The following is a 13,289-nucleotide window of genomic DNA, read 5'->3' as shown; positions in this document are numbered from 1 at the left end:
CCCAAACCAAGCTTTGCACTAAGGGAGGGACAAATTGTCATGGAATGTATGTTAACAGGAGGAGAGAATATGACTGCTCGGCTAAGAATTAGGTCAACTTCGTCTTTTGACCCGGAAAAACCGAGACTGGCGGAATGGCTATCAATCCGCCTTGAACAGGCGATAAAAGGTATCATTACCGTTTCCCGTTTTCTGCATCGTTTGTAGAAGTCACAATGCGCTCCTGTTATAGTTTTGAACAAGCAGCAGATATCCTTATAAGGAGAGCGACACGCAATGCTGTTGCAGAGTTCACATCTTTTCTCCGCAATGCGTTTTATTAGTAAACGAAAATGCCAGTTTCAAAGTAACTTCTGTGATTAATCAAACAGTCAATAGAGATTAAAATATTAAGGAAGAGAAAAAATAGTACGATTCCATCGTTCTGCCTCGTCAGTAAAAAATACTTATAAATTACTTGATCAACGAACAAAAACATGTGTGAACGAAACATGGGAAATTTTACCGTCGCAGTTTCCAGTCTCTCTTCAGGGACCGCGGGTCGTCAATGAACACAATAAAAGAAAATGGAAATAAGCGCCATCCTTTAAAATACGGTGGTTTCAAAGGAACATACACTTTCCTCTCTCTTTTTTCTTTACTTGCGACTTAGCTGCTACTTTCTTGCGACTTAGCTGCTACTTTCTTGCGACTTAGCTGCTACTTTCTTGCGACTTAGCTGCGACTTTCCTGCTACTTTCTTGCGACTTAGCTGCGACTTTCTTGCGACTTGCTACTTTCTTGCTACTTTCTTGCGACTTGCTACTTTCTTGCTACTTTCTTGCGACTTAGCTGCGACTTTCCTGCTACTTTCTTGCTACTTTCTTGCGACTTACCTGCGACTTGCTGCGACTTTCTTGCGACTTATATGGGACTTGCTACTTCCTTGCGACTTAGCTGCGACTTTCCTGCTACTTTCTTGCGACTTAGCTGCGACTTTCCTGCTACTTACCTGCGACTTGCTACTTTCTTGTGACTTAGCTGCTACTTTCTTGCGACTTAGCTGCGACTTTCTTGCTACTTTCTTACAACTTAGCTGCCTGGCTACCTAGCTGGGCCGAGTGAGACGCAGGCCAGATTGCATTGCCTAGAAACAACATGGATTATCTAGAATAGAAGAGCAGCTAGTTCCGTAGGTCGACCAGGTATTTTGACACTTTTTCCTGTCATTCGCACAAATTAGAAATTTTGAAGCTATAACAACTTATATTTGGCTTCATTCTCTTTAGATTTTCAATTTTTTAAAAGAAAAACGTGTGATTGAAGATGGCGTTTGCCAACAGTTTAAAGACGAAAAGGTAAGAATTCATTACGAACTGTTTCTTCCGCGAGATTGTGGCGCACTTAAGTCTGATATCTCAGATTGTCTTTTTACACCTTCCTTACCTGCTTGTTACGTCTGGTTTACTTTCGAAAAACCTTTAATTATCTAACTTCAAGATGGGACGGTTGTTTGTGCTTTATTGGGAATAGTTTTGACCCTTTTCATAAATGGCTGCCAATTACAGTTTTTTTGTAAGTATTAAAACTAACCAGACTAACCTCGGTTTTGAGTTAATAATTCGAAAGAATTTTTACTCCCAAACGAGTTAAGTGAGGTTAATTTCATTGCCTATAAAATAATTTTGAAATTGGCAGCTATTTATCATTTCCAGAGTCCAAAGTAATTGATTAGGAAATAATTGGATGAGAGAAAATTTTTTTTTTGAATTTAATTACTTCCAAATTGGACAAGCATGTAGTCCTTTACCTACTAATTTATGTAACATTCCAAAGTTGATGAACATGATGTATGGCAAATGTTGGGCCTGATATATGGCATGTACATGTACATGTTGAACATGATATACGGCAAATGTTGCTTGTACATATGGAATTTCTCTTCTTGTATTCAACTCAAGACCTTACTTGTTTGCTGGATGATATATTGAGTTGAACACTTGCAGAGAAATTCCATATAAACTCAAGATCTTATTTGTTTGCTACGTGATAGATTGAGTTGAGCACTTGAAGAGAAATTCCATATCTGTGTACATCCATGTATCATTCTAAATGTATCTGTTGCCTTTTTTTCCTTATTGTGTTTCTACCTTGGGAAACATACCCAAAGGACCCGCAAGTATTTTATGTATTTTTTTCATAGTTTACATATTCGTATTACACCTCAAGTGGCATATTTTACTGGACTGGTTTGACTCCATAGTATTCTCTATGGTAAACTCATTTTTCCTTACTACAGATGGACTTTACAGCTGTGAGGATGGCAACAGATGGACTTTACAGCTGTGAGGATGGCAACAGATGGAGACTTCCAAGCCATGATAGTGCTGCCCATCACAATAGGGGATTAGTTATTCTTTTCTTTTCTTACATGTCATTCATGTCTACTCTAATAGGTTATGTTAACGTAACACTTTTAAAACGGAATGGAAAATAGTCCGTTACCTGCTATTTACGTTGCTGTTCTACCTTGTTGAGTTCATAGATTTCGAATTACCAGGCCAGATGATCGCTTAACAATACACTGTACCGTAAAGAGTGTGAATGGTGGGTCAGGTAATTTCTCTCTTATAAAGGTGTGTAGTTTGTGAATGAAAATAATCCGTGCCTAATCCTCCATGATTAGATCGCAGAGCTCTTTAAAGTACGGAAATCCTTTCGCTTGTGGCTACTTGGCACACGTATCCTGTGCGATTTCGATTTCGTCGATGTCGACAGGAGTCATATAATCTTGACTCTCAGTGATGCTGGAACGAAGTAGATTACATCAGACTTTCCCGACGGAGATTCCACATTGCTAGACGGCCGAATTCGGTGAACATTCCACTCCAGTGCGGCTCTGTGTAGTTCACTTTGTATGACATCCATGAAATAGAACTTCAGGCATTCGCGGTGTATTATGCCATCATCGTGATGTAAACCAGAATCTCTCAAGTCCTTAAAAAATGTAATCCACCATTCTGCACATCCTTGCCTTAAACGTCCCCACCATGCTTCAATTCTTTGGTTTGCTGTAGATTTCCCATACATGAAACTTTTATCACCTGCAAAGTCGTCATTCATGGACCGCCGAAAGAAGCGCTAAATAGCTGCTAAGTTCCTGTTCTCAGATCCCCTATCTCCACGTACAATCCTTACCGTACCTCCTAACTGTCTTGCATAGTCTAAGATAAATTGAGCTACTATACGAGGGTCGTTGTTCGAAGACGCAACCTCCAGCCATAGGATCCTTCGACTAAAGCCATCAATTGCACCATGAATGCAGAATCCAAACGGTTTTAGTTTGTCGTAGCCGTGAATGTGCCATAAGTAATTTGGTCCTTTACGCCTGTAAATTCGTAGTCGTAGTCTATGTTGTGACCTATGCTCCACCCCTTCAGGATCAAAAACCCTCAAAACATGTCGAACGACTTCCCGCGTAGTAACAAGACCGTGCTGATTGATGAGTCTCTGATGCATCGCTCGATATCCGAGAAGGCTTCCACTTCCCTTCAGTTCCTCCTCGACTGCTTCTACCACCTCATTCAAATTACTTCGACGCCGACGTCTCGTACATCCCAATCGTCTGAGTATTCTTTTCAATTGTCTTAACGAGATCCCGATACCATGTACACTTACGAGAAATAATGCGATTTCAGGTGCAGTAAGCCCAAGATTAAAATAGTCCTTGATTATCTCGTCGCGCATTACTGCATTGTTCCTTATTGCAGGAGAGTAAGATGGAAGCACTGCCAGCGATGTAGACCACACCGAAATGAAAGTGAAAACGGCGATAAACTTCATAGCTATACTGTAAAGCCAAGGCAAAACAGACTACCTATTATTTATAGGAGTCTACGTTGTTTCAAATAAACCTGGCCAGCTGATGCACCTGGCCTAACGAGGTAGCCAGGCAGCTAAGTCGCAAGAAAGTAGCAGGAAAGTCGCTGCTAAGTCGCAGCTAAGTCGCAGCTAAGTCGCAAGAAAGTAGCAAGAAAGTCGCAGCTAAGTCGCAAGGAAGTAGCAAGTCGCAGGTAAGTCGCAAGAAAGTAACAGGAAAGTCGCAGCTAAGTCGCAAGAAAGTAGTATGAAAGTAGCAAGAAATTAGCAAGTCGCAAGAAAGTCGCAGCTAAGTCGCAAGAAAGTCGCAGCTAAGTCGCAAGAAAGTCGCAGCTAAGTTGCAAGAAAGTAGCAGGAAAGTCGCAGCTAGGTCGCAAGAAAGTAACAGGAAAGTCGCAGGTAAGTCGCAAGAAAGTAGCAGGAAAGTCGCAGCTAAGTCGCAAGAAAGTCACAGCTAAGTCGCAAGAAAGTAGCAGCTAAGTTGCAAGTGAAGAAAAAAGAGAGAGGAAAGCGTATGTCCCTTTGAAGCCACCGTATTAAAATGGACCCTGTTCTGATTTTTTAAAAATCCTCACTTCTATTCAAGGCAGCTGTCATCTCGACCGGTTCCTTCTTACATAGAGTAAGCACCAAGTGTCTTAACAGATACTCAGTGTGATGTCAGCGATTAACGATAGAAGCACTCCTCTGAATTTCACTTGATAGGTTTGGCTGTGACTCATTTTGAAAACAACATACCGTCAAGCGAAGAAAACTAAGTAAGAGAGCAGGGAAGTTGAAAACTTATCGACAGTAAAATACAGTTATATTGTAGCAAGCAGTGGTTTTAATCACCGAGCTAGCTCTATCTTTCGTTCTTTTGTCCTAAAATGAGCTTTATCCACCTAGATAATAATTTACCAAATAAAAATATAAACTCAATAAAGATTGGAGTTAAATAATTGTTTGCTCCTGTTTCCTACAAGTAACACTCGACCTTAGTTCCTGCAACTACGTGCTTCACCGTGAGTCCAATGTTGTATTAGTGCCGAGTTGTTGATTTCAGTGTGGACCTAATTTGGAATTAATTAGCGTTATTCCGAACACGAGAAACGCGTTTCCGAACTAGCAACATTCCACTAACCTTTGGTTCGCGGTTTGGTTGAAGACTTTTATTTAAACAAAGATCTGTTACGTGAAGTAATTACAGCCTCCTTTTCAACAAAATGGGAATAGAGAAACCCCGAGATACGCTTTGTAAACAATCATTATCAGGAGGTGTTGACTCTCCTTCCAAGTTATATCGCTATTTATGGGAGTTAGTTAAACTGCATTTTAAATAAATAAATAAAGTATATGATAATGTTAAAAAATAAAATCTTTGTCGTGTCCTTCAAACCAAAGGCTTTTAGCAAATTAAAGTCTGGGAATTCACCCCGGGTGGCACCATTTGACAAGACGGGAAGATGTTTCAGTTTTCTACGGGTATACAGACAAATAAACCAATAGATTTTTGACCAATTAGAACGCACGTTTTGTCGAAGTTATGACATAAAATTGATAAACTATACAGGTGTCAGTATCTCCGTCAAGCATTGACACCCCTTGCAACCTTTTCGCCAAATCACCTCTGTTTACTCTCGACTTTGAGTGCTGTGAAAACAATCACGCCGATTGCAAATGTCCGTTTATTCTCTTAACTGAATCCTTTGTCTGCCTTAGTGGCAAATTTAATAGTGTCGTCAAGTAAGACACGTGACTCTCACCATGTTATTCTCAGAACAGATACAAATTTTGATGTAAATGTGTGAAAAACTACGCTAGGGCTTCTTTGAAAGAATCTAGCTTCACCAGTGTTTTCTCACCTCTTAAAGGATCGTCGTGTACATACAGTTTCATATCACCTGACGTAACTTGACTATCCGTATCCCCTGTCGCTGAAATTACCAAGAAATTATTTTAATTCTGTCAGGGATTACAACTATATGCAATTCCAACTAGTGCTCTAACACATCTTATAACATATCTTGGACAAAACGCGCGCTCTGATTGATCAAAAACTTACTGTATATTTGCCTGTATATCCCGGTAGAAAACTGAAACATGTTCCCGTCCTGTCAAATAGCGCCACACATATTTATGTCACAAAAGCAATAAACACGCGCAGGGTGCTGGGAGAACACGAGAAAAGTTTGTATTCAACTCAGTTGTGTCGAGTGGTTTACAAAATTTTCTTCTGTTCTCCCTTCATCCCGCGTGTTTTATTAGCCGGCAAACACGATACTTATGATATACATAAAAATAGTGCATCAGACTAAACATAACTTTAGATAACAAATAAACCTTCCTAAATACCATAAAGAAGTCTTTCTCTATTGCCTTTTCTCACCTGTAGTGGGAAGCTCATTTTTCACCTCCAGTTCCTCTCCTGTTCTTGAGAGATTACTTTCCGCCACAGCTGGAAAACAAAACGGAATCTATTGTAATGCGCTAGAAAACATCGTTACAAATCAAAGATCAAGGAGATTTTAAGGTGGCTCGTACCAGTTTCCTCGCGCGGGGAACAGGTCACTCCTGCGTGACGCGCACGAGAGAAACGTGCGAAAGATCAAAAGATCAAAAGATCAAAAGATCAAAAGATCAAAAGATCAAAAGATCAAAATTCAAAACAAAGATAGCGGCGCGTGGAATTTTTTCTACTTTTGTGAGAAGTTTACCTAAGAGCTTGTATTTGATGTGTTGAGCGGCTACTGTGAATGCAGGAGATAGAAACTAAGATAAAGAAGACGATTTTTGGAGAAGTAAAGGTTGCTTCACTTCACATTTAAAAGAAATATTCAACCGATATGAAATCTTGCGACGGCAAAAAAAGAAGAACTCAAGTGAAGGATAATCTACCTGAAGTGGAAGGAGACTTTGAAACTTTTAAGGAAAATAATATGATATAGCCAGAAGTCGTGTGTAGGATTTTTAAGATGAGCCCGGGAAGCTATCTTTGACAGCTGTTTAATGATTTTCTTAATTATCAGTAAACGTCTGTAAACATCAGATCGCATGCGCGCGCACGAGCACACGCAATTGTCAGCAGTAGCTATAACAAATCATGAGCAAATGTCGATCTTATAGAATCCAGATTTTTAAATGCGCGAGAACGCGCGTAGAAATTGCTAAACTCACGAAAGCTATTGCATGAAAACAAGTCCGGTGACCCCTTTTTATTGTTCCAATATGATAATAACGTCGAAAGGAATCATCAGCAAAAAAAACAAGAACATTCTACGGAAGGAAATTTGCGATGTCTGAAAATTGCCCTTTTTCTAGATTTTCTGAAATTCCGCTCCGTATAATTTTTTAAAAATCTTTGTGCATTTTCCTTTTCAAGTGCCAAAAGCAATCACTGAATAAAATCATGGGGTCACCGGGTTAGTTTTCGAATTATTTAATCCACAAGCTAAAAAATGCGTCTGAATAAGCCTATGAAAGCGTTGCCATGGAAGCTGCTAGTGACGAAGTGACACCTACTTTTGGATAACCAATGATTATATAATTCAACCCCGTAAAAGTGCTCAACTGGCCTTGGTCAGTCTTTCTGTTGTATTCTTTCAAAGTTACAAACTATCAAAAAGACGAAAACCGGTACGAGCCACCTTAATGAAAGCAATCTAGAGAGGACACCATAGATTACTTGTCTTTGATACTTTATTATTGAGAAAGAATGAGGATTTGAAGGTTTTTGTCTGTCACGCTATTGCGATAGCGTGACAGCGCGAGTCGAGTTTCGCGTGATTATGTCATGTGTGTTTATTTGTTCGTTTTTTTAGTCTCGTCTGATGACACGTCGTTTAAGTGTCTGCGTCATGAACAAGCGTCAGTTGAACAACAACCTTACTGTGTCTGACAGGCATGTATAAGCATAAAACAAAAATTGCGCAATAGAAGACTCTTTCCATGTTCTCAGACCCTCACCTAATCACTCGAGAGGTTGAGAGAATTATAGCAGCCGATACGCACGGCAGTAGGAAGTTTTCGTAGCCGTTACGAATTCTACCTATGCCCCGTGAACCTATTACGTAAAGAAACACGAAATCAATTACTTCATAAAGCGCATGTGAAAAAATTTCCCACAAAGCTATCAAAACTGTTTATTATTATTATTACTATTATTATTATTATCATTACTATTATTATTATTATTATTATTATTATTATTATTATTATATTCATTTATTCCAGTGAGTAAAGTCCTTCATAAATGTTAGTTTGAAGGAGCTGGGAAATTATTAATAACTGGAAATAATGACCCTTTCCAAAATTGTGTCGGAGAAAGTTTTGCTTTTTCATTTTGAATTTATTTTGATCCAAAAGGCACTCAATACCGTAAGAGGTTATTTTATTGGACTGGAGAAATGGCATTTGTTGTTGTTTTCATTGATACTATTGTTATCAAGAAAGATTATTTGCTAAAATTCAAAAACAAGTTGATAAACAAACAATTTGCCACTTTAATCCATAGTTGTGTGGACAGCATATCTACTAAATCCAAACTGCGAACGAAAAGCGGTCAGAAATGATGACTAACCACCTTGTGGATATGTAGTTTGAGTTGTTGACAACAAAAGTTATAATCTTGTCACAGACTACATTATTAGCGGGCCAAGCTTGAGTTATGTTCGCAAGCCTTCATAAAAAAATAAAATGATGATTTATCGCGAAACTGTCTAAGCTTCGTTTTCATCATTATGGTTCCTGGGGTAAAAGTGGCACTTTTGGAAGCTTTTTATCACGTTATTCAAACATTCCTCCTATTTCTTTGTTTTTCTAAAGTAGATTAGTGCTCTGATCGATCGGCTACCCAAGAGGGCAAAATCTGTTGTCGTTTTGATTCCTGCTTAGATCACGCAAAAAGAGAATAGAAATGTTTGTAGGCGGTTAAAATACTACGTGTAATGTCGTAACTACACAGTTTATATGAGTAAATATTTTTTTATCCGCAGTTTTAGCTACTATGGATTCACAGACGCGCAAAAACATAGAAAGCATAGTGATAAATCCATTTATCATGACGACATTGATATCTTTAAAAATAATGTGACGATATAAATGGTATGCTTATTGCAAGCAGTGAAGATGTCCGTGTTTTCGAAACAGAAAAATTTCTGATATTCTATCGACATTTACCATTATTATTTCTATACATCGTGAATGATAAGAAATCAAAACTGTTGTCGCGAAATCAAAACTGTTGTCGACATAGAGCAGAAACGTATGCATTTTGTATTTAATTTCCTTTTTTTCAACCTCAGGTTTCGTTTCATGATTCATTTCATTGTCGAGAAATACTGGGGTTTGATGCTGAATAGAGCTAAAAGTACAACAGGTCATTCAGCTCTGTCACGTGCTCATCAAGTGCTTCTGCTGCCCTATTATCACATACTGTCAACCCTTTAACTCCCAAAATCTGATTGTTAATCCTCCCCTTTAGCTACTACACATTTCCTTTGAAATTACTTACGAGAATTTAGTGTCAGATCAAGATCACGAATTCTACCTGATAAGTTTGAGTATTCTCATTACCTGTTTGCTGGATCATGTATGGATATTATAAAGAGAAGTAACATGTTAATCAGTTCTGGGAGTCAAAGGTTAAGAAAATTGCATCGTGAGAGACAATTCAGCTGTGAATCAACTGAGAGAAACCATTTTTCTAATGTCTTCATTCACTGGCGTTCTCTCACATGTAAAGAGAATTTGGTGTTACATCAAGAACCTCCCTTTAAATGATTACTTTCTCTGTTCTCAACGATAACAATTTTTTTTCTTTTCTTTGATATTGCAGTGGTACTACTTGTGAGAACAAGGCACACATGTTCATCACCGGATGGAGATATAAAGCTTAAGACTGGAGATGCCATCAATAACATAGTAGTTTGTTTGTATGTTTTCTTTCACAATTTTACCATCTTTTGATTATAATATGCTACCTGTTATTTCCTATCTTTTCTCACCGAAAGAGTGCTTCAGTTAAACTCCAATAAAGCTCTTTTCCAAGAAGAAAACTTGACTTCTCGTCGTAACCAAAGAAAAGCATATTCAAATAGTTTTGCGTCTTGCGGAGGAAGGTGTTGATTATATTAAAGCGAAAACCATACGTTGACTTCTCTTCTTGAAGAAATACACGTTGTAAGTATTTTCTATCTGTCAACTCCAGGCATCGCAGTGCGTGCAGAAAACCTCAGCGTATCTTAAAGGAATTTTGTGAATAAAATGTCACTGAATCAGTTTTCTGTAAATTGAGACCGTGAAAGAGAAATATGAGTCACGTATGTTTCTCTCTCTTTAAGTCTCAGTATTTCACGCTGGGTTCGAATTCAGTAAGTGTCGGCTATATACTACGGTTCGTATAAGACAAGCAGCGCGCCTGATACTGGAATCAGTGTTGTAGTTTCATAGATCTACTATATGTATGTAAATCTGCTACCTAAAGGTCTGTTCGTGACGACAATCTACATGTCAGCAATGAGGAATAATTCTGTCATTTTAACTGTTAAAGAGAGAGAAAATTTTCCTCGCTCGTCGGATAAAGAACGATTTTATTTGTCTTAACGAGTGCGTACTGACGAAAAAAAATTAAGCCTCTTAAGGGATTCATTCGTTAGACCTTCAGATTTAGATATTTGAATATTTTTTATTCGACAATGGAGCTCGAAGGTCACTTTCTTTCTTTGTCTATTTTCTGACATGACACTTTAGCAGATCTCAGCACTATGCAGGACACTTGTCTCATATGAACCCGGTGTATGTCTTGTTTTACGTTAACAATAAAAAAATTATTTAATAAATAAAAATAATATTGGAGAGAAATTAAAAAAAAATTAATTTTGTGGTAGAATTTCAGATCGTAAAATCCGAAAGCCTAAGATTTGTGTCCTAAGGGGATGTCAACAGTTTTCTTTCCCCCACGCTCGTGACGAGTAAATATGATCAATTTTTTTCATTCTTTCGTCTTATATTGCAAATCATTTTTATAAGTCAGTACCCGCTTATCTCATTCACTGCATCAGGTTCTTGCTAACTAATTCACTTCTCACCTTAACTCTTGTGAAAATGTCATTTGCCCCACAAGTGTGTAACAAAACGTTGTACTTGTCAACACCAGCAGTATTGAGGAGGCTAAAAATGAACTCATCGAACTCGAAACAGAAAATCTTTCATTATTTGTTTATTTCGTGATACATAATTCGATTTTGTGGCCGTCCTTTTTCAGTGTTTATGCGCCAAGTCAGAACTTCACAGCGTCATATAATATTTAGGTTTTCATTTTTATTAATCCAGAGTATACCACAATAATATAACTTCCTCCTTTAATTTTTTCGTTGTTGCTTGTGTGTCTGGTCGTCAAACCGCCGCCTGGTTAGCCGGATTGTAGAGTGACGGACTACCGTGTGACAGGTCGAAGATTCAAGCCCCATGCTGGATGTGAGAGAGCATTTGATAGCTGTGAATTTCAGAGTACTCCACAAACAATGCTGAGGCTTCGTATTGTTTCTTCCTTAACAAAAGAACCGTTTCGAGACGAAAGAGACTACGAAATCTCCAGTGCTAGAGATAAAGACAACAACTTTATTCAATTATACAACTTCAAACACTTACAGGTCCCGTGAAAAAGAACTCCAGTCTGCCAAAGTTTGAATTGCAATCTTGTTGAAAATTTCTGCGAGCTAAGCACAGAGATGAACAAAAGCCGACCAGAAAACTTTTAGCGAAGGAAAATGTTCGTCTGCGCTGAGAAACTCCCTGATCGAGGTAGGTACAACTATCATGCATGCAGATGATGATGGATTTTTTCGGATATGAATATAGTTCTATAGTTAGCAACTGGAGTGAACTACTAAACTGAGTCTTTTAAAATAGGCCAATGGAAAGGAAATTTAATTTCATTCTTCGAATGTAATGTAACTGCTATAAGATGAAGGACTTTCTAAAATACGACAATTTGTTTTTTTTTCACTAGTTTCACGGTAGATCAACATACGGACTATATTTGTTTTTCTTTATTCGATTTTATTGCCTCGTTCTAGGGCATGCAAAGATATAGAGCTAGAAAAAATTATTCTTTCAGGACAAATTTCTGGAGAAATCAACAGAGCCTGCGGCAAGCAACGTTCGTTCTCAGAAGACAACTGATGGCAGAGGCTGGAATTTTCACCGGTACCTCGTGCGGGACACTCTGGATCTGGTTGGTAGAAGACGGCAAGTTCTAGACCTTAGGCCCTGTTTACAAGCAGGTAGGGTAACCCTAGTGCTAGGGTTACCCTGGCAGGAGGGTTACCCTAACACTCCCACATTTCTTCTTTTTTTCATCGACGTGTTTACAAGGCAGCTAGGGTTACCCTAGTGCTAGGGTAACCCTAGCTGCCTTGTAAACGCTCTGCTGGGGATAACTCGCCTACCCGGGACAACTTTTTACTTGTTTCCAGACCCTTTGAGCATTGATAACAATGCGTGCGGTTACCAAGCATAGTTAAGTTGTCCCGGGTGGTAGGATAACCCTACCTGTGAAATTTTGCTTGTAAACCCAGGCTATCTTTGACTCGCCTGCAAGGGTAACCCTAGCACAAGGGTTACCCTCCTTGCTTGTAAACAGGGCCTTAGTATGGTAAAACCAAAACAGCTCTGAATAATTTTCCAGATTGCTCTCTATATAAGGAAATTAAAGAAAACGACAAAATCTTTGAGTCTGTAAAACGTTTCGACAGAAACTTCTGTCATCTTCAGTTAATTACTGTACAAAGCGTTGGAATGCAAAAATGTGTGCGGTGCGCAGTTTAGCAGATATTTGCTTTCTGCACGTTCTTACGCGGTTAATTAGGTGTGTCATAGTGTCTGTTTGTCCTTCGGTATTTTAGTGGTGTCAAGTAGTTTGCATGCGGTTATATGTGTCTCGTTCATTCGTATTCATCCTTCGGGTCTGTGAACGCCTACAACCCACAGTTTCGTTTTATTTTATGTTTCCCTCGTTTTAGCTAATCAGGTCGCTTGATATATTTTTTGCTTTTTATTTCTATACTGCGGGTAATTCGGCCACTTGAGTGCTTTTTTTTCCAAGCCGTCCGAGTCTACAACGGCCGACCCTCGTCACGATTGACTAGATGAGGGGGATGACTCGCATTTTCTCGTTCAGTGTGATTTGCCCTCCATTGGTTTTTCAGAGGAATTTTGTGCCGGCAATACGTGTACAGGCCGTTTAAAGTCCTCCGTCGGTTTTTGGGCGTCCACCTTAGATGCTCCTCAGTTTGTTCTCGATACCATTTCGCACGGCTATCGGATTCCTTTAGCCAGTTATCCAGCCCCGTGTTTTTTACGTAATAATTTGTCAGCTCTTAGGCATCCTAACTTTGTTCTTCATGCAATTTTAGAGCTTTTGGACAATGGCTGTATTACGGAGCATCGAG

The 13,289-nt window shown here is 38.9% G+C and overlaps 1 protein-coding gene and 1 pseudogene across 1 annotated transcript in view; one reads left to right on the top strand and one right to left on the bottom strand.

Moving 5' to 3' along the window:
* Window positions 1–2,760: 2,760 nt before the first annotated feature.
* LOC111329019 (uncharacterized) lies at window positions 2,761–3,878 on the bottom strand (annotated as a pseudogene).
* Window positions 3,879–11,606: 7,728 nt separating this feature from the next.
* The window catches only part of LOC148718894 (uncharacterized), a 3,203-nt gene continuing 1,520 nt past the window's right edge, over window positions 11,607–13,289 (top strand). Inside the window, exons 1-2 of the mRNA XM_088740034.1 lie at window positions 11,607–11,640; window positions 13,047–13,289. The exon at window positions 13,047–13,289 is cut by the window's right edge and continues 1,520 nt beyond it. Coding sequence (XP_088596160.1) covers window positions 11,607–11,640; window positions 13,047–13,289 — 277 coding nt within the window. The remainder of the gene's footprint in view (window positions 11,641–13,046) is intronic.

This window comes from Stylophora pistillata, chromosome 12 (genome assembly GCF_964205215.1).
Source record: "Stylophora pistillata chromosome 12, jaStyPist1.2, whole genome shotgun sequence".
NCBI lineage: Eukaryota > Metazoa > Cnidaria > Anthozoa > Scleractinia > Pocilloporidae > Stylophora > Stylophora pistillata.
Note: the sequence above shows the minus strand (reverse complement) of the source record. Positions and strands in the feature narration are given on the sequence as shown.